Source organism: Lichenostomus cassidix, chromosome 1 (assembly GCF_008360975.1).
Source record: "Lichenostomus cassidix isolate B80296 chromosome 1, HeHo_3.0, whole genome shotgun sequence".
Classification (NCBI taxonomy): Eukaryota; Metazoa; Chordata; class Aves; order Passeriformes; family Meliphagidae; genus Lichenostomus; species Lichenostomus cassidix.
In genome coordinates this window covers 72,751,687-72,774,375 of record NC_139479.1, presented here as the reverse complement: position 1 = coordinate 72,774,375, position 22,689 = coordinate 72,751,687, and the positions used below count along the sequence as shown (strand labels likewise).

General features: G+C 34.7%; 1 protein-coding gene across 5 annotated transcripts in view; it reads left to right on the top strand.

Moving 5' to 3' along the window:
- ATM (ATM serine/threonine kinase) overlaps positions 1–22,689 on the top strand; it is a 59,742-nt gene that overhangs the window by 6,002 nt on the left and 31,051 nt on the right. For 3 of the 5 annotated variants that reach the window (XM_085063830.1, XM_085063824.1, XM_085063837.1), the window contains exons 6-32: positions 74–239; positions 517–755; positions 1,513–1,676; positions 2,052–2,221; positions 3,574–3,945; positions 4,479–4,673; positions 5,012–5,107; positions 5,621–5,846; positions 5,973–6,104; positions 6,818–6,943; positions 7,066–7,155; positions 7,934–8,102; positions 9,281–9,480; positions 10,025–10,107; positions 10,198–10,353; positions 10,810–10,885; positions 11,023–11,153; positions 11,523–11,643; positions 12,719–12,895; positions 13,655–13,824; positions 14,151–14,397; positions 14,994–15,112; positions 16,388–16,514; positions 17,766–17,965; positions 18,996–19,170; positions 20,756–20,920; positions 21,167–21,299. In XM_085063830.1, the coding sequence (XP_084919956.1) occupies positions 74–239; positions 517–755; positions 1,513–1,676; positions 2,052–2,221; positions 3,574–3,945; positions 4,479–4,673; positions 5,012–5,107; positions 5,621–5,846; positions 5,973–6,104; positions 6,818–6,943; positions 7,066–7,155; positions 7,934–8,102; positions 9,281–9,480; positions 10,025–10,107; positions 10,198–10,353; positions 10,810–10,885; positions 11,023–11,153; positions 11,523–11,643; positions 12,719–12,895; positions 13,655–13,824; positions 14,151–14,397; positions 14,994–15,112; positions 16,388–16,514; positions 17,766–17,965; positions 18,996–19,170; positions 20,756–20,920; positions 21,167–21,299 (4,425 nt within the window). Of the gene's footprint in view, positions 1–73; positions 240–503; positions 756–1,512; positions 1,677–2,051; positions 2,222–3,573; positions 3,946–4,478; positions 4,674–5,011; positions 5,108–5,620; positions 5,847–5,972; positions 6,105–6,817; positions 6,944–7,065; positions 7,156–7,933; positions 8,103–9,280; positions 9,481–10,024; positions 10,108–10,197; positions 10,354–10,809; positions 10,886–11,022; positions 11,154–11,522; positions 11,644–12,718; positions 12,896–13,654; positions 13,825–14,150; positions 14,398–14,993; positions 15,113–16,387; positions 16,515–17,765; positions 17,966–18,995; positions 19,171–20,755; positions 20,921–21,166; positions 21,300–22,689 lie in introns of those variants that run through there. The other 2 variants (XM_085063851.1, XM_085063844.1) reach the window with 2 other exon arrangements.

Below are 22,689 nucleotides of genomic sequence, written 5' to 3'. Positions count from 1 at the left end.
AAGATTTTTTAAAGTAAATCTCTTTAATATATATGTTTATACTTACTTGTATATTTTTTAAATACATTTGCAGAATTGCTGAACCTGTATAGCCAATTATACCTCAAACCTTCTGGGAATATTAATAGAGCCTTGGTGGCTAGGATCATACACACACTTACAAGGGGGTACTGCTTCCAAACTGATGGCTTGAGTTCCGATATGCTTGTCTTCTTTTCAAAAGCAATGCAGTCTGCAAGGTATGTTGCAAGTGCTCCTTTTGTATGCTGTAAAATAACTTACTTTAAGTATTTGGGATTAGACTTGAGTAACAAAAGGTAATACTTCTTAGACATATTTTCTTCTGTCTTTGAATGTCAATTAAATAACTCCTCTAAAATACTAGTAACTTCTGCATTTGTTAGGCAAATACTATTCTGACTGTAGTTACTTGCTAGTCTTTACATTTAAACAGTTCTTGTGAAAAGAAATAAGATTATTTCTTATGGAACTTTGAGTGTTAGGTTTATGTTACAGGCAGGAGAAGAATACTGCAGGCCTGGATCATATTGTTGGAGCAATGAACATCTTCTGCAACAAGTTTGCTGACAACTGTCGCATACGGATTTGCAAAATAGGGGAAGAAATTTTGCCTACAATGCTTTACATATGGACTCGGTATAGACCAAAGGATTCCCTGAAAGAATCAATAATTGAGTTATTTCGTCTCCAAGTTCATATTCATCATCCAAAGGGTGCAAAAACTCAGGGAAGAGGTACAATAAAAAGCTTAATTTTTTTTTATTGCTTCATGTGATTGTTTAAATTATTGTGCCAGCTCTGAATTTTGATACTGAGCCTTGAAAACATTAATGATAATGATGTTTATTTGTCAGTAGCTTTATCCTATAGGTTAATATTGTGTGAAACTAAGGAGTTTTCAAATTGTATGCACTAAGACCATATTAATTGTGTTAAGTCCTTTAAATGTAAGGGCGTCTTTTAATCAAAAGGCAGTTTCAATTGCTAAATGAAAATACAAAGTCTTTGGGGAAAGGAAATAATTATTTAGAGTGTGTTTAGATTGCCCATTTATTGGTATCTGACCAGGTCTATTTAAGGCCAGAAATTACCACTGTCAGTTAAGTTTGACTTGCACTATAAAACTGCTCAGAGAATATAACTCAGTAATTGTTTGTCTGTCATGGCCTATTTTAGTTCTAGCATAATTTTTCTTTATACTTTGTAGAAATCTATCCATTACTTTAATTGTATTCTTTCCAGCTAGATGAAGAGTTTATTAGAAACTTAATTCCTATCCTAATTATTTGTATATGCTGATTGAGTTCTCTTAACTTTCTCACTTTTTTACTTTATTCATTTTCCATTACAGAGTTTGCTTTGCATCTCTACATTTGTTGGACTTTGTATGCTTTACTCTGTTTTTGCTGTATTTTGCATTGTCTGGGTAGGTTTACATATTGTATCAAGTGGGTGATACATGCTATCTTTTAATTGTTTTTGCGTGTACAGGTGCATATGACTTAACGAAGTGGCAAAGCATCTTACATAACCTGTATGATCTGCTGGTGAATGAAATAAATCTCATCAGTAGCAGAGGGAAGTATTCCTCAGGCTCACGTAATATTGCTGTAAAGGAAAACTTAATTGAGTTAATGGCTGACATTTGTCATCAGGTAACATTTTTATTCGAATATAAAGTTGACTATATAAATACTACGTTGTATGTTTTGCCTTTTAAAGTAATATGATGTAAGCATTCTCTCAAAATAATATGCTGAAGTATTCATACCTTTTGTCTGCGTTCTGTTGTGTTTTGTTAATTCTGTACAATTTAGAAATGTATTACACTGTATTTCCCTAGTGTTTATTGTTTGGCTATAAACAGGGGTTTTCCTATAGTAAAGAGTAATAAATAAGGATTCTAATTGCCTCTTAAGAGGCTTTATACTCAGTAAAAAATGAACTAGTTTAGGTTGGTATTTCAGTTTTCTTGTAAATAGTGAGGTTTTTTTTTAATCTGCATACTTTTTAATTTCTCTTTATGAAAGGTTTTTACAGAGGATACCAAAGTCCTTGAAATTACCCAGTCCTATGCTGTTTCCCAGAGAGAGTCTGGTGAGGACGCTGTGCCAAACAAGCGCAGGAGGATTGAGCTTGGCTGGGGAGTCATTCGAGACAACATGCAGAGATCCCAGAAGGATTTTGATGTCATACCTTGGTAATAACATCTTTGCAAGGAAAAAGTATCACTCCAGAGATATTTTTACATTTAACATTCTCCTGAATATGCTGTGCATTCAAATTGGGTGTCTGCACATGTTATAATTGTATATCTAAGCACTTATCTTAGATTCTCAAAGCGTTTGGAAAGCTGCTTCGAGCTGGCTGTGGCATGGTACAGTAACCATTAAGGGTTTGGCCATTTTGGACTAGTTCACACAGGTTTCTGTAATACCTGTCCTGAAAACTGTTGCAAGGCCTGGCTTTTTACCTTGGACCTTGATTGAGGGGTATTTTGTTTGCCATGAGGGACTTCTGACCTGGAGGTATAGCTTCATGTCTTCTTTCACTCACTCTTGCAGGAGGATTCTATAGCAGAGAGCATAGCAGGGAGTCAAGTTATTCTTGTAAGACTACAGATAGACTCTTCCAGAACTTAACAGTTGTAGTCCTAAGCCCAAGCATGTTGACTGTGTAACTAAAATAGATTACACTGAATGTTTTTTGCTGTTACAGTTCCTCTCTGTCTTTCTGAGTTTTCTTGGAAGTTGCTGTACGAGATACCAGAGCAGCATAGCTGCTTGTGAATTGGGTCCTGAGCTGGGGTGGCAGGTTTCTGTGAGGGTGTGTTTATTGCTTGCAGTATTGAGGCAAAGTGGCTGTTTAGGATCCAGCTGAGAAGTTAACATGTGTGGAGCTACCAATCACCAAGAAATACTGAGAGTACTGTAATTTCATAGAATCATAGAATGTCTTGAGTTTGGAGGGGACTCAGAAAGTTCATTGAAGTCCAATGCCTGACCCTGCACAGGGGAGCCCCAAGAATCCCACCATGGTTTTCAGTATAGTTGCAACCATTGCTTTAAGCAAATCCCTTTCACCTTAACCATCCCCAGCTTAACATTTTTTTCATTTGATAAATTTAAATTTTTCTGTCTGCAGAGATGTTACAGTAATGTTTCCTATTTATGTAATTTCATCTTTGAGGTCCTTCTCTGGGTTAGAGTTTATAGCAGGCTAGTCCAGAAGAAGGAGAAAAATACTTTTTTTGGCCCGACACTTTTTTTGCTAATAGTCAGAAATCTGAACTCAGCTAAGAAGAAGCCAGAAATCATTGAAGTTAGCGGTAAGAAATTGCTGGTGATAGTGAGCCTAAATAAGCACTCTTTACAAGTAAAAATGGTAGAAATACTAAATCTTTAACTTTTCATAGTAAACAAATCAGCTTATTACTGGAAAGTACAAATGAGAAGTGGCAGTTGGAGAAGGCTTAATTTGTGTGTTCATTTACTTCTAAAAATGCGAATTTCTGTATGTTTGGTATTTGTTGCTTCACTTTGTGTTTTTCAGGTTACAGATTACAAGTCAGTTAATATCAAAGTATCCCATGAGTCTTCCTAACAGTGAGCTGCCTGCCTTACTCAATGTCCTTCACCAATTACTGCCTCAGCAGCGCCGAGGAGAAAGGACCCCATATGTGCTGAAGTGTCTCACAGAGGTAGCTTTGTGTCAAAACCAGAAAACTGATTTGAAAAGCACCCACAAGCTGGAGCTGCAGAGAACCTGGGCAAAGATCTGGACTCTTACCATTCGCAGTGTAAGCCTTCAGCAAATTGAAATGGAGAGCTTTGGACTGCTTGGAGCTATGATTCAAGGGAACCTTGTTGTAACAGACAAAGAACTCTGGAAGATATTTTCAGGACCTGCATGCAAGCCTTCAAGGTAAAATGGAAGCAAGGATAGTGTTTTGTGTCTGATTCATATTCCTCTTTACTGTGCAACCAAAACCACTGTGTTACTCAATGTTATTGTTGTGGTGACTGTATTTCTATTCAAGAACTGCACAGATTTGTGTTCTAAGCATTTGAAATGATCATAAATACATAATCAGACTGAAAGCAGAGGCAAGCATCTTCACATTTAGAATGTACTACAATTTAAAATGGACTAAAAATTTTAAAATCTGACTGACAGATATATGTTGATTTTTTTGAAGTTAAGAAGTATGTTTTCTTCTAAATTTTTATTCTGAAATAAATACTCTGAAGTAGCCTTTAAGACAGACAGGAAATGTCTGCAATAGCCAAGAAAAATGAAAATGCAAAGATTTTAATAAAGGAGTTGACCAATATGCATGCTTGTTAACTTGCTTGTGTACTTGATGCTTCCTGTGCATGCAGAAATACTTTGTTTTAGAATGCTGCTCAGCAAATATCACATAGTGTCTCACAAATCCCATTCTGTTTTTGTTGCAGTTCTGCTGTATGTTGTTTATCACTAGTGATGTCTGCCTATTCAGTGCCAGAAAATTTGGACATAGGAATCGAACAGAATAATGCTGAAAGAAATCTGGGTTCTGTGTTAAGGGAGGCAATAATGAAATGGCTCCTGTCCAGCTGTTTGGAGGAAGAAATAGAAGAATGTGCAGAGTTGCCTCCTGTGCTCTGCAGGTAAAGTTTTTTGACATAATTTTACATGTAAGTTCACCCTAAAACACAGAAAATTCTGCAGGGAAAAATGTATTATAGTAATGCAGAATTCTATTATATTAAAGCTTAAGTAGAATCTGTAGGGTTTTTAAGCTTCCTGTAGAATGTCATTCTAGGAATATAATTTGGTTATCTGTCCATATCATAGCAGATATGTGACCTGTGCATTAGAAATCTTCAGTGAAAACGTATTTTTCTTTGAAGATACACTGTTAATCTGGTTAATGTTTGGGTGTATTTCAGGAATCCCAAGAGCTTGTCTGATTGAAAGAAAATAAAAAAAAATTTCTTTTTTACAGTGATTTTCCTCATCTAGTATTACAAAAAATTCTTGTGAGCCTTACAATGAAGAACTGCAGAGCTACCATGATCTTTTTCCAAAATGATGCTAAATGGTATGTTTTTAAATTAATCTTTATAGGTACTTAAGGTAGAAATGTTGCTGCAGCTTTCACCAATGCATATATATTTAAGCCTTTGGACTGTATGCAGTTTCCTCTTAATGAAACTAAAATGTGTGTGACTTGTTCTGATGCAAGATAAGACTTACCTACTAGAAGTTAAAAACACTATTTCCACTGATTTTGTAGATTCCTGCTCTAACTGTGTAAGTTAGGCTGAGGTCAGGGATCCTAACACAAAGCAGATGCTGCTCCATAACTGCAGGAGAAGCTAGGATCTGTGTGCAGGCTTCATGTTTTCTTACAGCTCAGTTAGAGCTAGAATGGTATTGTCCATTCTGCAGTAAAGATCATTTCAGAAAGTAAAACATCAACCAAGGTTTGGAAGCACAAAATGATACAATATTTTATTTTGCTTTTGTATGTTCCTTGTATTTAAAGAATAGCTTTTAAGGCCTGTAAGTTGTATACTGGCTGCTAAAGTAAAAACTGTGTCTCTTCTTCAAGTGAGCAACATGTGCAAGGAAAAGAAGAAAACAATTTTTCTGATCTTGAAGAGCTGTACCTGCAGACAACATTTGATGACATGGATATTTTCAGTAACTTTGCAGTAAATGTTGCAGATAAAAATGTGACTGTTTCAAGACTTTCCATCAACCAAAATCTTAGGGAAACACTGGAGAATTGCCTTTTAGCAATGTCAGAAAAGCTTTTAAGCAGTTGTGGTCCTAAGGTAAGTTAGGAATTTTTCTTACATGCTTGCATTTGTGCTCCCACACAATATATTTTCAAGGCAAAGTATATGGATTCTGTATTTTGTGGTGATAAAGCACTGGTACTTATACTGTATTTGATTTAGTCTCAGTTTGTTGCTGCTGAGCACCTTGTCCGATGTGTCAATCTCTTGGTTGGTGTTCTGGGTTGCTATTGCTACACTGGTGTACTTAAAGAAGAGGATGCCTGTAAGTCAGCCTTGTTTCAGAATGCTAAGGTAAGCACTAATGCATTTGGGAGCTATCAAAAATGAAAAATCTATGGAATATAAGTTAATTCATAAAATTTTGTTCATATTGACACTTGTTCAGAGTACGGGTTTCTCCTCAGAAAAAGGCAGCTTAGATAGGTTTAAATACATTACTGCTGCTGAAAGAGAGAAGTCACTGAAATTCCTGTCAGTACACCAGTGCATCAGTTTTGTAGTGGAGATTATTCTAAATATTGATACATTTCTGAGTCACACCTTTCAAAAAAGTGAAAGTCATGAACATGTAGACAAAGGACTATTTATAGGAAAACAAGTCCTTTCATTTATAGGTCTTTTATTCAGGAATTTAAGATAATTTGATGGTTCAAACCAGTATGAAGACAGCTATGATAATTTTCAGAATTACTACTATCTGAGGTGGTTTCTTGCTTAAATGCAGAAACCCAAAACTTACACTTTATGGAGATATGCTGTATTTTTCTTTTGTGATAAAAATATTAATGTTTCAAGCACATCTAGGCCATGGTTTTGTCACTTCACGAGAAAAATGAGCAAAACAAAAGTCACAGAAAAAAATGTGGCTTCACTGATGCACACTGTGAATATCAAAGCTGTATGAATGAGACTCATATATTTTTGTCTTTATGTGTGTGCTGTGTAAGTGCCAATGTATAAGGGCATTTCACTGAGGTTTTCTAACCATATTGTATTTTTACTAGTCTCTCATTCATTATGCTGGAGAAAGCATTTCTCAGTCTAAAAACAAGCTAAATGAAGATACCCAGATCAACACACTGAGGACTTTGATAATGCAGTATACAAAATGTTTGTGCAATTGTACCAAGGTAAAGTTTATAAAGGAATTTAAATTTCTTTCTTAATTAATGAGATCAGAAGATTGAGTATCATACTTATAATTCCTGAAACAAAATTAATTAACTTATCTGTGCATCTTGCTTCCTTACAGAACAGTGCTAATAAAATGCTGTCTAATATATTCCTGCATTTGTTAACATCAAAATTTATGAACGATCTCATAGATATTTGCAAGAATCTGGTGAGTATTCTGTCTGTTTCTGAATGCAATGCCCTTCAGTGAGAGGATTGTTTTTACAGCACTATAATCTGGAGGAAAACCAAACAAGATACATATTACTGAAAAAGTGAATTGAAATACATTGAGTTTTATGGAGAATTTCTAACTGGAAACATTTCTGTTTACTAGTTGAACACAGGCTTAGGGTAAAAAGAAGAACAGTTGGATAACATTTGGTCAAGGTTAGCATTCCAGCTCACATTAAAAAACATATTTATGCCATTTTTCATTTTTTAAAACACTTTGTTACAGTAGCAGTATATACAGAAAAATTCTATAACACATAACATTTAACTTCAATGCACTTACAAAGTAGTTGAGTTTTCTGGTGTTTATTATATGGGTAATAAAACTAACTATAAATTGCTCTCCCATGGGAAAATGGAGAAGTGTGGCACATCACTATGTTTAGCACAGTTCTTAAAACTTCTTTTTTGGGCACATTGTCCTGTGGTCAGAATGAAGTTGAGAAGTTGGTGAGTCTTACAGAGAGAACTATTTTTGAAAAACTAACACTGTCTTTGGCACAATGTAAAATGCAGAGATTAGTATCTGTCTGAGGAAGCTTCTGTCCTAAAGAGAATAGTTCAGACAAGTATAGAAAACAGGTTTATCAGAAAAACTTACTGTCTTCACCTGTTCTGTCTCACTGGGAAACTGCAGTGTCTGTCCTTGTACTATGTCTGTGTTTCTTCTGTCCCTAAAAGCCAACTTTAAAAGGATGTGATATTTTTGTCAGATGACAGTTACTGGAAAGCCAAGTGCACTGGGAGAAGTGGATCTCAGGAATGATCCTGAGGAGAGTATAATGGAAGCAGATAGCCGGGTATCTGATGATCTCTTTGAGGATCATTCAGTGGCTGACATCAGTGAAACAAATGAATCTGGTGACATGCAAACGGTAACAGGTAAGTCCTCTATGGCCAAAATTACTTCCAAAAGCTTGTTTTAGCAAACATCTATTTGCTTGAAAGGCAGTGAGATACAAAATTGTTCTGCTTTCTTAGTAATTGAAGCAGGTAATGGTTAAACCAGGTACTTTCTAACCAATAATAATTTTCATCAGTGTTTTAAAGATGTTAATGAAGTGTTCTAGCTCATTTAGAAAGGAGAAGTTTATTTTTTTATTCTATAAATAAAATAATGCAAGAAGATAAGCTAACTAACTTTTTGAAAGTCAGGCAGAAGTTTTGGCAAAGAAAAGACTAGAAAATGTGTCTGTAGAATACTTGTCTCTCATTAGATTGTGCTTAATTTTCTTTAAAACAGTCCTATTTAACTTGTCTCCTCCTGATTCGTAATTCTTGACACTATTATGTGGACCTTCAGAGGGACAGGAGCATGTTGATTCCTGCTAGGAGCTACAAGTACTGATGTTATCTTCTGTTTTAAATTCTTGCTTAAAATGTTGTGTATCTTAGTTTTTAACCAGGACTATGTCTTCTGTTTATTGTTGAATGAGAAGGAAATTGGGGTGTTATACATATTGGGATGTCACAAACAGCAGCTGGTGTGTTTTCTTATTAGGTTGAGTAAGTGTCTTTAGAAGTATCTTCTCCAGGCATTTGATAAATAATTCTAGTAAATAAAGGCAGCAATTGCAGAAAGTTACAGCAGTTCTACATGTAACAGGAAAAAGACATTTATACCTATCTTGTTTAGGTTATAATTGAAATTTCAGTGAGGATATTAACATAGCAGGAATCATTTCTATGTCATCATTTCAATTTTGGGGAAGCTTGAATCTGTAATTTAAAATATATCCTAAGTTATAGTTAACAGCACAGAAAAACTCAGTTGCAGATGGTTCTGCTGAGTTCATTGTAGCCCTGAGGGAGAAATCAACTGATGTATAGGCATTTAAGTTTAAAATCCTCTGCTTTAGAGAGGTCCTTTGTAGAAGTGGGAAGCACACTTAAGAAGCTGTTACCCTGATGCCCTAACTACTCAACAACAAATGAATGTATAGGTTGCTCGTACTCCATCTGTTTTGAGAACTTAGATTAGTTCTGTAAAGACCTAAAATGCTACCACCTTTTCTGTTGTTCTTGGAGACACATTTCTTACGTGAAAATCTTATTTCCAGGTGCTTTGAGCCCGTTAGCTGAAGAGCAGTTGACAAAGCAGGATTTGCTTCTCCTTGAAATTGTGAGGTTCTTATGTATTTGTGTAACTACAGCCCAAGTTCAGACAATGAGCTTCCGAGCCTCTGATATACGCAGGAGGCTGTTGATGCTGACTGAAGGCAGTATCTTTGACAGCTCTAAGCCACTGCATCTGCACATGGTGAGTAGGAGGCGTTTTTACAGCAGACCCACTTCTGTAATTGTACTGTTACTAAATTTGCATAGTCTCCTCAATCATATATTGTCTTTCTTTTGTCATCAGTCCCCTGAGAAGGCTTAAAATGGCTACATTTAGTGTTTTTGAAGTGTGTTGTGGTTGGGAAAACAGCAGTTCGAATTTTTAAGCCAGAAAATAAGTTGAGAAATATAAATATCTTGCCTTTATCATTAATTATTTGTTAAAGAACTAGAAATAGTCTCTGTAGTAGAATAATCTCTGTGGTTTAGTTTACAAAGGAAATATTTTTTGCTGCCAGAACTAAAAATTTCATGGTCTGTATTACTGTGTGAACAGTGTTGGCATGAAAAGATCATCAGTCTAACACAGAATAGCTGACAATAGGTGTCTTTGCTGCACAGTTTTCTGTGAGACTTAACCAAAAAGTTCCCTAATTTTTCTTATTGTCTACTTATTTTCTTAAGTACTGTTTTCTCTTTTGGTTCTGTTTGAGTTTTTTATTCCATTTGGTTTTTTTATTCCACAGTACCTGATCCTGTTGAAGGAGCTCCCTACTGAAGAGCACCTTTTGCCTGCAGTTGATGTTGATACGCTTCTTAAGCCTCTTTCGTAAGTAAGAAACTATTCAGCATGTTTGATACCTATTTCAGGGGGTTTGGCAGCTTTTTCAAAATACTTTTTTCTTTCTTACTTTCACAGTACTGTGTGTTCTTTGTATCGTCGAGATCAAGAAGTTTGTAAAGTAATCCTAAATAATATGCTCCCTGTAGCAGTAGGGTTGGCCCAGTTCAATGAACATGCTGAAGAGACAGGGGATGCCAAAGGACACTTTTTGACAGTTGTTGGAGCTTTTTGGTATGTTATTTAATGCAGAAGTCTGTTGGACATAAAATTTTTGGTTTTTAGTTTTTATCTTTGCTGTCAGTAAGAAGAATGTAGTGCTGTTGTGTATCTTGCTGGTTTTGTACTATGGTATCTTTATTCAGCATTTAACTTCTCCTATTTTCTGTATCATGCTATATTAGAAGTAAGAAATTCATCCTTATGATACTATTAGAATAATAAACACTACAGTATTGTAGAGAAACAAAGACTGATTCTAAGCTGAATTACATCAGTAATTATGACAAGTGATAACTTCAGCAACCAAAAATAAATATGGTTTGCAATTACCAATAAAAATGTCAAATCCTCCCAAACATGCCTATAGAGCACAAAAGAATCAACTGTGAGCAGCAGAAACTAACTTGCTAGACTGTTGCTCAGAATTATGGGCAACCTTTTCCTTTAATCAAGTATTCCTTGTTTCAGGCATTTATCTCAAGGAGGGAAATGCACAGCATCAGTAAGAGTGGCCCTTCTGAACTGCATGAAAGCTCTGCTTGAGGTAATCCCAGATTTTCTGACATTCATTAGCATACTAAATATTTACTTAAGATGTACTTAAAAACAGTGTCTAAAGATCTTTTCCATATTTCAGTGTGTCTCCTGTACATTTTAAATCAGAGTATTAATTTTCTTCAGGTTGATCCTCGTTGCAATTGGGCAATCCTTAATGTGAAAAATGAAGATCTGCCTGTGAGTGATGCTTTCCCACATTTCCTTGCAGACAGTCACCATCAAGTTCGCATTCTTGCTGCGAAGTCAATCACCAGGTGATAATGTAGATACATTTTCTGTTTATAAGAATAATGTTTAATTTTACTTAACTAGCTGTCACTTCTGCTACTGCATGGCTGCTCTTTTCAGTACTTCTGGAACTTAAATCTTGACAGAATATAAAAGCTTACCAAATTTGGTTCAAGTGTTCAAACCTGAAGTGTTCAAACTTCGTCTACATTTCAATTATTCTGTTATGTGAGAGATCTATATATAGAGAGAAACTGCGGTATAAGAAAATAAAGAAAAATCTATACAAGAAAATATTTTTTAAAATTATATTCAGAAAATCAGTCTTATTGATACGCACGACGTAGAGTAATTCTGTAGTGTTATGCTAATAATTATTCTTTTTTTTTTTAAAGTTTGTTTCAAGATGTGAAACAGAGAGATTCTTCTGGAATGTCAAAACCTCTTCCCCTGAAGCTCCAGCAAAAGGCTTTTGAAAATGCATATCTCAGAGTTCAGGAAGGAATGAGCAATCTGGTACCAACATCTATTCATTAGCTTTGCCTAGTTTTGATCTTTTGAATAAAATCACTTTTAACATGATATTGTTTAGTTTTCCAAAACCACTAATTCTTCTGGACTTCTGGTAATCTGAGCTGGTGAAACAAAGTGATAGTCCGGAAATTCCTTTCACGTCCAGTCACTCACTGTTTTGCCCACACTGGAAGTTTGTAAATCTTTTCAGTGTATATTTCAGACTGCTCTTATGTATCATACAGCATCAAACCTACAACAACAAGTGGTAACACTTAAGAATTATCAGAAAATGTAGCCTCAATAATCTAGAAAACATATAAATAATAAATATGGGGCAATGTAAATTAAATTTTGTGTTTGCATAATATAAGACCAGATTTGTAAATTTCAGAAAGATCATGTTTCCAGTGGTGTTAGAGCAGTTTTCATAACACTGAGATTTGCTTACTTCAGTGCAGTGACTGGAAAGACAATGGAGTGGTATAGTACCATGGAATTCCTTTAACTAATAATTTTTTTTTTAGTGTCTTTCAGTTTTCCTCCTTCCTTGCTACCATTCTAAGTCATCTACTTCATCTACATTTTCCATTTTTTTCTGTCTCGCTATCATCTATGTGCATGTCATCTCTTTGCTGCATTTTCCTCTCTTCCCTTTGCCTGCTGTCCTGCAGCTTGGGCTTGCTGCTGAGGCTTCACCTCTGACATCTCGTTTCATCCCTCTGTGCTGTCACCTCCAGCTCTTTGTCATCATCTTGTTTCTGTGTTGCTTTGGCTCCTTATTCTGTCCCCTCAGCTTGGTGGTGTCTGTTAGCTTCTCCCCTTTCATTGAAGTTTCTTGTTACTTTTATTTAAACTCATCACTTGTCAACACCATGCCTTAACAGGGCATTAAACTGCATTTAAATGGTAAGGCAGTTCTTTCCTATATGCATCAAGGAATAAAAAAAGGAGGCTTTACTTGTTCAGTAGTATTTATGTCAGAGCCCTTAATTTTAAATTATTTATGCTTATTTTTTAACTATGAAATTGCTTTAACAGAATATTTGCCCAAGTTCTTCATAATTTCTTATTGAAGGTCAGAGGTGATGCAAGTCCTGAAGATCTTTTGGACAAACAGTGTAATGGAAAAGCAGTTTTGCTGATGCTTATAACCATGGTTCTGTGCTGCAGTCCAGTCTGTGAAAAGCAAGCTCTGTTTGCTATATGCCAGTCTGTGAAAGAGAATGGATTAGAACCTCACCTTGTGAAAAAGGCAAGTCTAACATTTCATTTTATATTTAGGTTATAAACTAAGGTTAGGTTAAAATTGGAAGTCTACAAAATTATTTTCTCAGTATTTAAATTTGTTAAATATTGTAAAGGTATGACTAACATAGTACTTACATAACTGAATGAATTAGTATTTATATTTAATGACTTACATAGTAATAATGACATCATAAAAGGCAATTTTAATGGTAAATATTGTATGTTCAAAGCATAGATCTGAAATACAAATAGACTTTTATACATTGAATATTGCAGATCTTATTTAAAATAATCATTTAACCCAGTGGAAGGAAGTTTTCCTGTGTGGAAAATATGTAAAATAAATGCAAAGTTTTGGAAGATGGTATGTGTCTTGTGGAATTCTATTTTGAAGTTCAGAAGGGTATACTGAAATGATTCTTGTTTATAATTCAGCCTTTCATATTGGTCATTTTTTAAGGACGTGTTCCTTCTATCCTTTCTTTCTATTTCCTGCCTCCTGTTTTTGCACACAGTGTGTACCCTGCAAAATGTGTACAGGCCATCCTTTCTTAACTCTTGTGGGTTAGTTGTAGTTCCTCGATTGCACTTTTCTGGGGTACGGCAATACAAATAATAAAATTGTTTGTGCAGAACAGGAGCTGAGTTGCAAAAATATTCATTAAAAGGCTGGGGGGTACTCATGGAGCTCTAATATTGTCAGTTTACCATAGTACCATGTACTCTCTATGCTATTTTTGCAATCTAAATTCATGCATTTCAGGTTTTGAAAAAAGTATCTGACATTTTTGGCTATAAAAGTATAGAAGACTTCATGACATCACATTTAGACTATTTGGTGATGGAGTGGCTGAAAATAAATGACAGTGGATATAGCCTGTCTGCTTTTCCTTATGTCCTTCTGAACTACACTAGCCTTGAGGAGTTCTACAGGTAAGTTTGCTACATTAAAGCATTATAAAAGCATTATTTAAATTTTATTTACAGTTCTGAAACAGGGTCTCAAATTGAAAGATGTGGTAATGCATCAGGATTTTGTTGTAAGGAGATGTTTTGAGAACTTTTGAAATGTGTTCCAAATGTCATGTGTATTATATTTTTGCAAGTCAGATTTTTTTAAAATTTTTTTTCTGTAAAAGTAGCTAAACAATGATTGTAAGTTTAGTTATATAGTAGAAGAATGGTATTTGCTATATGATGCTCAAGGTTTTAAAAAAAATAATTTAAGGACATTTTGGAAATCTATTTACTGTGTGTAGGTCTTGTTACAAAGTTCTGGTTCCACACCTGGTGATTAGAAGTCAGTTTGAAGATGTGAAGTCACTTGCCAACAAGATTGAAAAAGACTGGAGACAAGTTCTAGCAGACTGCTTTCCAAAGTTACTTGTGAATATCCTCCCATACTTTGCCTATCAAAGCCATGGAAAGAGTGAAGTAGCAGAGCAAAGAGAAATGGCTTCTAAAGTCTATGACATGCTTAAGGATGAAAACTGCCTAGGAAAACAGGTATCCATTTAAAATGTGTAAATTGAGATCTATGGTATATAACAGACCAGAATGAAACATTTATATATTATTTAAATAGTTCAAATTTATAGATACAAAACTAGTATTTTAATAAATTCAAACTAGCCAAATTTTTATCCCAAGGATTTCAAGTAGCTATTCAGTAGAATGTTTAAGGCAGACAGTTGACTGATGTATAATTTTTTTCAGAATGCAATAAAAATATTTTTATCATTCATTGTACAACCCTGAGTTTCTATCATATATCTGTCACATTTTCCTCTTAAAGTATTTTTGTTAATGCTTTATGAGGAGCCATCTTATTCAGAGGCAGCCTGTATATTCAGAACTAGTAGTAAAATGAAACATAATTTTTTTCTCTGTATACTGTAGGAAAGTAAATTGTTTTACCCATGACTGCCATAGAGAAGCTTAACCAGGCTTAATTTATGAGAGAATTGTGTGTCATGGATAATGGAACAAATAGAGAATCTAGACAAATAAAAGTAGGCTTTCTCAGAAGCAACAGAAGTATTGGGAAATTTTAACCAAAGTATTTTTTTCCTATTAAAATGCTATTATTTTTCTTCTTGTAGCAAATTGATAATTTATCTCATAGTAACTTACCAGAGATTGTGGTTGAACTGTTGATGACCTTACATGAACCAGCTGGTACCACAGTAGAAGAAGGGGCTTATCTAAGTAAATACATAAGGTATGTAGATTCTTTAAATGCTGAGTGTGTTTGTATAACATTGTGCATTAAAATGTGCCCTTTGGGCATAAGAAGAACACCGAGGTTGAGAATTGAAGGGGTTTATTGTCATTTGTAATGATTCATCATAGTCATGCTTTCTCATGTAGTTACTCACCAAGATCAGGAAGGAAAAGCTCTGTAATACTGCAGCAAATGGAAGGAATGAACAGAGGGCAAGAGAACACTGTTGTGTGTTGGTGAGCTGGACTGTTGTGGTCATGCCAGTTTAGATCAGCTCAAATTGGGATGGACTGCCCTCTCTGTAAAATTGGTCAGATTTTAGTCTCTAAATTAAAGTGATTATTTTAACAGTCTTTAATATCTGGAAGACAGAGGGGTAAAGTGAACTGTTTCTTAGTGGTTCTTGTCGTGGCACCTCTTATTATTGGTAAGGAGATTGGTTAAGCAGTGCCAAATAAACAAATTCCTAATTTATAGAAAGAGTGTAGTGCCATAAGTATCTTCGTGTTTATTAGCTTTTCAGTCTTGGTATCCCTAAAATATCCCTATTTGCATAATAATTTTCAATATTTTTATATTCAGATACAAATTTTTGGAAAAACGTTGCATTTTTTAAAGTTCTCAAAGAAGATACCTTTATTGTAAAAATATTATTAAGTTGAAAGAAACCTAAGCATATCTGGGAAAATCTGCCAAAAGTTAAGGGGCTGAGGATTTAAGAACTCTTCAAAGAATTTTTGTGCAGTGAGTTTTTTAACAGACTGTAGTGTCTGCTTGGAAGCAAAGTTGTGCTTTCTAAGAAGGAAATGGTAAGAGTAAGAGTGATGAAACTTAGGTTATGCACTTCTATTACTACTATGATGCATTTCTCTCCTTTTTGAGGTCCCAGAAAAGTTCACTACCCTGTTTTTCCTCAACCAAATTGTTCCCACAATTACAAAATGCAGAAGACTTATCCGTGGCTTGTAATCAGATTTTTGTACAAAGTATCTTAGATGATACAAATGTGTTGGGTTTTAGCAATATCATCTTTCAGAAAAAAAAATAAAAATAATGTTAAGAAAGTGCAGTTTAGAAAGGTGCCATAGAGAGACAGCAAGCAACTGCTAAATAGGGAGCATGTCACTTTTCTGGATGCTTTTGGTGCTTCTTACTGAAAGCAGAAAATATTTTCTAGGAATTAATGTGTTTATTCATTAAGACTTACTGTATTAAATGCAAGGGGTTTGATTTTTGGGAAGAAAAATATAAATCTCTTTTTTATTCATTTAGGGAACTGGATCCTGCTCCTAATCCTCCTCATTTTCCATCGTATGTGATTAAGGCAACCTTGGACTATATTAGCAACTGTCATAAAAGCAAATTAAAAAGCATTGTAGCAGTTCTTTCTAAAAGCCCTGTAAGTATGATTACAGTAATGTAATGATGATTTTCTCTTTCTGTAGAGGGCAAAATTTCTATTATGGGTACATTTTGAATAAATTAAACATTTTCATCATTTCTGTGTGAGGAAAATAAACAACCTTAGACCCTTTTCTGTTAATTTGTTTGTCTACTGAAATGGAAGATATCCTAAATTCAGGGACAGAGTTATGTGCATTATATAACTATATTACTTTATTAATTATTATGTAATTGTTAATAACATATATGTTATATAATGTGTCTTACATAATTGTGTAAGTTATATAATTATATGCATTATATAATACATATAAAGTAGAGAGGATTATTTTAAAGGCTGGTGAAATCTGTGTGTACCAGACACAATTTAGATGTGACATATTTGTCACATGTCTGAAGAATGTTCTAAAATAATTACATTTGGGCAATTTTATCTAAACACAGCCTACCATTAAAATATAAGTTTGTTTACCTTTACTGACAGTGTGAGATTTTATGGTCAGTGATATCTTTTGATACTTGATTTTCATTTGTTATAGAAGTATCCAGTAGACAAGTATCAAGAGAGAGGAAATCATACAGCTCTTGCTATAAATCATAAACATGTTACGTCTAATAACTTTATTGCTTAAAAATATGTCTGGTTAAAGTTAAGCTGTTTTATTGCATGTGTTGTCAACAACTTACTTTGCCTACCTATAGATAATATAAAAATAAGAAAAAACTTTTCTGGAGTATGTTCATCTAAAGCTTTTGAGTGGAAAAGTTAATATTGCCAGCCAGTGGAATAAGTTTTTTAAAATGTAACCTGTCTGGTATTTTCAAATTTTATTTTTAAGTTTACAGTTTTAACAGGTGCAATCTATACTGCTGCATCCTGTGAAATAGTGCATTTTGCACGCATGAACATTGTGTTTGAAAAAATATGGGTTGACTCTTTAGCTGATGTTTTAATGGTTTTTATTTTATGTTTCTCCTGTTGATAAAAATTGCCATAACTCTTTGGCTTTCTGAAAAATATGCGTAACATTTTTCATGTGGGAGGAATAAAAAAAGAAAATGAGGAGATATGTGGTTTATAGTCCTGTTTGGAGAATTGGCTTCTCTGTAGGTCTTTAGTTTGTTTAAAGCAATAAAAATAATGAAGCTTTTTTGCCCATGTTGGGTTTTAAGTTTTTTAAGTTTTTCTTGACATCTGCATTGACATTATGAATAATATTTTTACTCATATTTTATTCATTTTTAGGATTCATTCCAGAAAATCCTTCTAGCTCTTTGTAAGCATGCATCAGATACAAAAAACATTTATAAGAAACACAGAGTTCTTGTAATTTATCACTTGTTTGTTGGTCTGTTACTTAAAGAGATCAAAGACGGTTTAGGAGGAGCCTGGGCTTTTGTCCTCCGAGATGTAATTTACACCCTGATTCACCACATCAATAGCAGGTAAACAAAGGGATTAGTTCTTCCTGTCTGTGCTCCCATGCTCCTCTAACCTTACGTTTGGATATGGCTAGCAGATGTTAATTAATCTGTAAAATTCATTAAAATTTGCTAAGATTAAAAATTAAATTGCTGTGCTTTTATAATTTCAGAATTTAAACATAGAACTCTTAGTAAAATATGGAATGTTTTGTGCTAGCCTTGTATTTAGATGTTTGCTGCAGTGCAGGTTTTGTATCTGTAATAGACTATCAAATTGTAGAAATAGCATTGGGCAATTTTGGTGACAGGGTGTTTAGGAATTTAAAGCATGTGGAAGAAAAATTCAAAGCATGGAGTTAAGTGCAAAGTAAGCACACATCAAATAAAATGTGCTTATTGAGTTAGAGTGTTGACACTTGCATTCTCACCTTTAAGTACCTAGTGAGAATTGTTATCTTGGCAAAGTGGTTGGAGGTAAGGGAAAGGATTTTCACAGTGAGAATAGTCAAATTGTGAAGCAAGTTTCTCTGGGAAGCTATTGGTTCTGCATCCAAGGAACATGTCAGAATTCAGCTCAGCAAATCCTCAGAACCTGATCTGAATTTGAAGCTGAACCTGCTTCAGGGAGGAAGCTGGACTAGATAATTTTCAGAAGTCTTTTATAACCTAATATTTTTTTTTCTTTAAGCTAATGGTTATTTTAGATAGAGGAGGATTCAGAGAACGTTTGCCACTTTGTTCTGCTTCTGTCAAGATTGTCCTGGCAAATAATAATCTAAAAACCTTTAAGAAATTTTTTTTTTCTCTTTGGTATGTATTTTTCTACAAGATTTTATTCCATTTTTCAGGTTATCAGTCAAATTCAGTGTGTTTTAGTTTTCCTGTGTCTCCAGAGCTAAGTCTTTGATTGATCAAGTTGCTACATTTTAAAGTTTTGATCAGGTCATCATGATTTTATCTTTTCCATTATTGTCCGCTGTTGTATAAAGTGTCAATATTTGAGACAGTGACCATTTGTATTTTTTCAATTTCTCTTTGTTTCCTGTGACAGACCCATCGTAATCAGAGACATTTCCCTGCGCAGCTTTTCACTCTGCTGTGATCTTCTGCATCATGTTTGCCACACAGCAGTTAGGTGTTGCAGTGATGCTCTGGAGACCCATCTTCATGTTATTGTAGGAACCCTAATACCTCTTGCCATGGACCAGTCTCAAATTCAGGAGCAGGTAGTTTTGTGTTGCTGCTTCTTCTTTCTTTGTTACCTCTGCAGTTCATGTTTAGTGTTGTTAAGGCTCTATGTGTACTTGTGTTCAACTTTAATTCCATTTACCTATGCTTTGGAGATTTATATAAAAACTATTTGGGATGTAGTACCATGCCTTTAATTTTTTTAAACAAAAGCAACTCCACTTTTGGTACTTATGTTTTGCCAAATAGTACATCAAGTAGCTAAGCAATTCCTTAAAAACTCTGGATGATTTCATGGGAATGTAATGATCTTTGGTACAAGAAGGTGTCTAAAAGACAAAGAGGAAATGTGTGCAGAGAATAGATTTCAGTAGTTCAGCTATTTATTTAACAAATGATCATTAAAAATAAATGGAGCACATGGGCCTTAAAAGGGAAACAAAGCAGTTTCTGTTGTGTGATAAGCATCATTTTCCTTCTGGTGCTGCTTTTTATGTGCATTCTGCTGGGAGGGAAAATACAGGAAGATTCAGACACTTACAATTAGTAGCTGAAGGTGAGAAGAGTGTGCCTGTTCCACCTCAGTCCTCATGTTGCCTTCTGGCTTTATCTGGTTCCACTGTACCATATGCATCTGCATGGTTGCACTGTAGCCCTACACTATCCTCCTCCTTGTACTTCCAGTTCAGCTGGAGGGCTGTGCTGATCCAGCTGAAAATAACCTGGCAGTCTTGTTTCACAGCTTAATGATTGTGATCAGATTTATGATATGTCTGTGTAAACAGTTGCACATGCACATCTGCAAAGGCAAGGTGTCAGGGCATCCCTAGGCAGTAGCAAAGTGGGGAGGTCAGAAATTTCTGTGAATTGGAGCTGATGTCAAATATTAAACCTTCTCATGATATTCCTGCAGGGATGTCTACCCTCCAATGATCACTTTTCCATTTATTTTTTTAATTTTTTCTTCTAGCATTGAATGAAGTCTAGTTAATAATCTGCAGGTAAATGAAAGTCTTCAAATAAAACCCTAAACTATTCAAAGGTGCTTGGATTGAATATCCAGTTGCATTAATTTTTAAGTAAAGCAGAAAAGCAATGTTTTTCCAAAGGAAGTATGGTACCTCTTTGATGAGCATTTATTCGAGTTGTAGATATGTTGTTATACAAATTCTGCCAGAGTTCAGTAATTTGGGTGGTAAGTTATAATATATAGGCATTTGTCTAAATTTCAAATTACCAGCACTTGAGTGAGAATAGAAAGTCCTGGTAACAACCAGAACTGCTTGGGTGCAGTGTGTTGTTAAATCATTGTGAATATCATAGAGATTATATTGGCCAGCATTAGAAATCAGCTTCCTCAGAAGACAGGATACAACTGCAGGCTCTGATAGTAAAAGCTTTGATTTCTGTTTGGGAGGAGGAAGAGCAAACGTGCCTCACCATTTTAGAATATATCTGTGATTTCCCCAAGCCTCTAAACATCTTACATCTATTTTAACAGTGTAAATAAATTATCTTACCAGCCTAATGGAACTTAGAGAAATACAAATGTTGTAACCTGAATAAGTAACATGGCTCAAAAATGTTCCTCTGTCTTTGTTTTCATTTTCTTTTAATGTTTAGGTCCTAGGCTTGTTGAAGTATCTGGTGATAGATAATAAGGATAATGAAAGTCTGTACCAAGCAATCAAATGCTTAGATCCTTTTCCTGAATATCCAGCTTTTAAAGATTTGCGAGCAACTCAACAGAAAATAAAATACAGTAAAGGACCATATTCTCTTTTGGAGGTAATTACATTTTAAAATACATCTCACAATACAGTGTTTTTTGTAATGAAAACTTTCCACAGAAAAAGAATTTTCTAACTATGGTTTAATTAGGTATGTGAATTCTTTTTATTTCCAGTTTCAGCCACTGAGATGCTTGTGGGTCTCCATTTTTACTTTGCATCCACATTGTTGCTGAGATCCACTGCTTTACCTGAAGCCTTTGTTTGTATGCTATATGTGCTTAATACAGTGTTGTTTTTGCAGGAAATTAATCATTTTCTCTCAGTTGGGGTTTGTGATTCACTGCCTGTAACACGGCTCGAAGGACTGTATGATTTACGCAAAAAGTTGGAGCAATATAAAGATCAGATGAAGGATCTCCTGAAAAATTCCCCGGGTACTGATATCAGATTTGGTGTTTTCTTTCTTTTCTACCTGGTTTTAGGTGTTTGGTGGTGTATTCTAATTTGACATTGAATGTTTTTTTTTTGTCTTGGTTTTTGTATGTTTAACAATGTAATGTTATAATTTCACACACAGAGTAGAATGACATTTATGATTCATGCAACATCAGAACTATGTTTAGCAAAGTTCATTATAAATACCAGATGAGGTGTTACATGGCAGAGAGGATGAGATACCCTTCAAGCTTTTAGCATGGGGCATGTATGATTGTGAGTGACCAGGATAATGTGGAAGTATATTGTTATATGGTTGCTTAATGAGTTTTCTTGTATATGAATCTCCCTACTCTTTTAAATGTAGTGAAGCTTCTTTTTATTAAAGGCATGTTGTTAGAAAGTAAAACACTCATAATAAGTGGTAGGATTTAGTTTAGTTGAATTTTGACACATGCCAGGATTGTGTTTCAGCCCTCAGTCCAGATCCAGTTCCTTCCTATTTTGGTTTTCAGATAATTGTGCCAGTCCACTTCACTTCTGTACATCAAGTCTTCATCAGCTTGCATGCATGATGGGAAGATGAAAAACGCTGATGTAATTAATTGTAAATAAGTGCAAAGTAAAATTTGGGGGAAGAATTGTAATGTTGTAAGGCCACGGTGTAAATGCATTTTGGCCCCCACATCCTCTATATCATTTACAATTTCAGTTTCCAAGGTCTGTTTGAACTGAGTTAGTGAAAGGGCAACAAGCTTGTGTGGAACAACTTCCATCAGAGGAGAGCCTTGTGAGACTGGAAAAGAGGTTGAATAGGAATAGAGAGAGGTGTATGAACTGGTCAATGAAATGATGAAGCATAGTAGGGAAGTACTTATCACTTTTATCACAGTGAAAGAATTTAAACCCCAGAATTAAGTTCCAGATTAAATTATGTGGTAGCAGTTACACAAGAGAAACCATGTAATTTTTTAAAAAATATATTCACCATGGAACTTACTACTACTTGCTTTGGAGATTAGCAACAGAACTGACCTTAAAAGGAGTTGGACATATTTTATAGAGATTATTAGGTATGAAGATGTGCTCAGGCAAAGCCTGAGAAGAAGTACTTACTCTTGCTTTGCTGGAGACAGGCTGGCAAGCTTGATGGGCCTGTTGCCTTGCTTTTGCTTTGTAATAAAATTATATTAAGCACTTAAAAATATATTATTATATTTATTTATTTTTATAAAGATGTCAGCAAGCGTAAAGCCCAATTCCAGGTTTGCACTGCAGTCAGTACTTTTTTTAAAAGTATTGCTTTCTTGGTGGCTTTTTCTTCCTTGCACTGATAAATCGTATTTTTTCCTAGACCATTTTTTTGGTAATGATTATTTTAAAAAAATA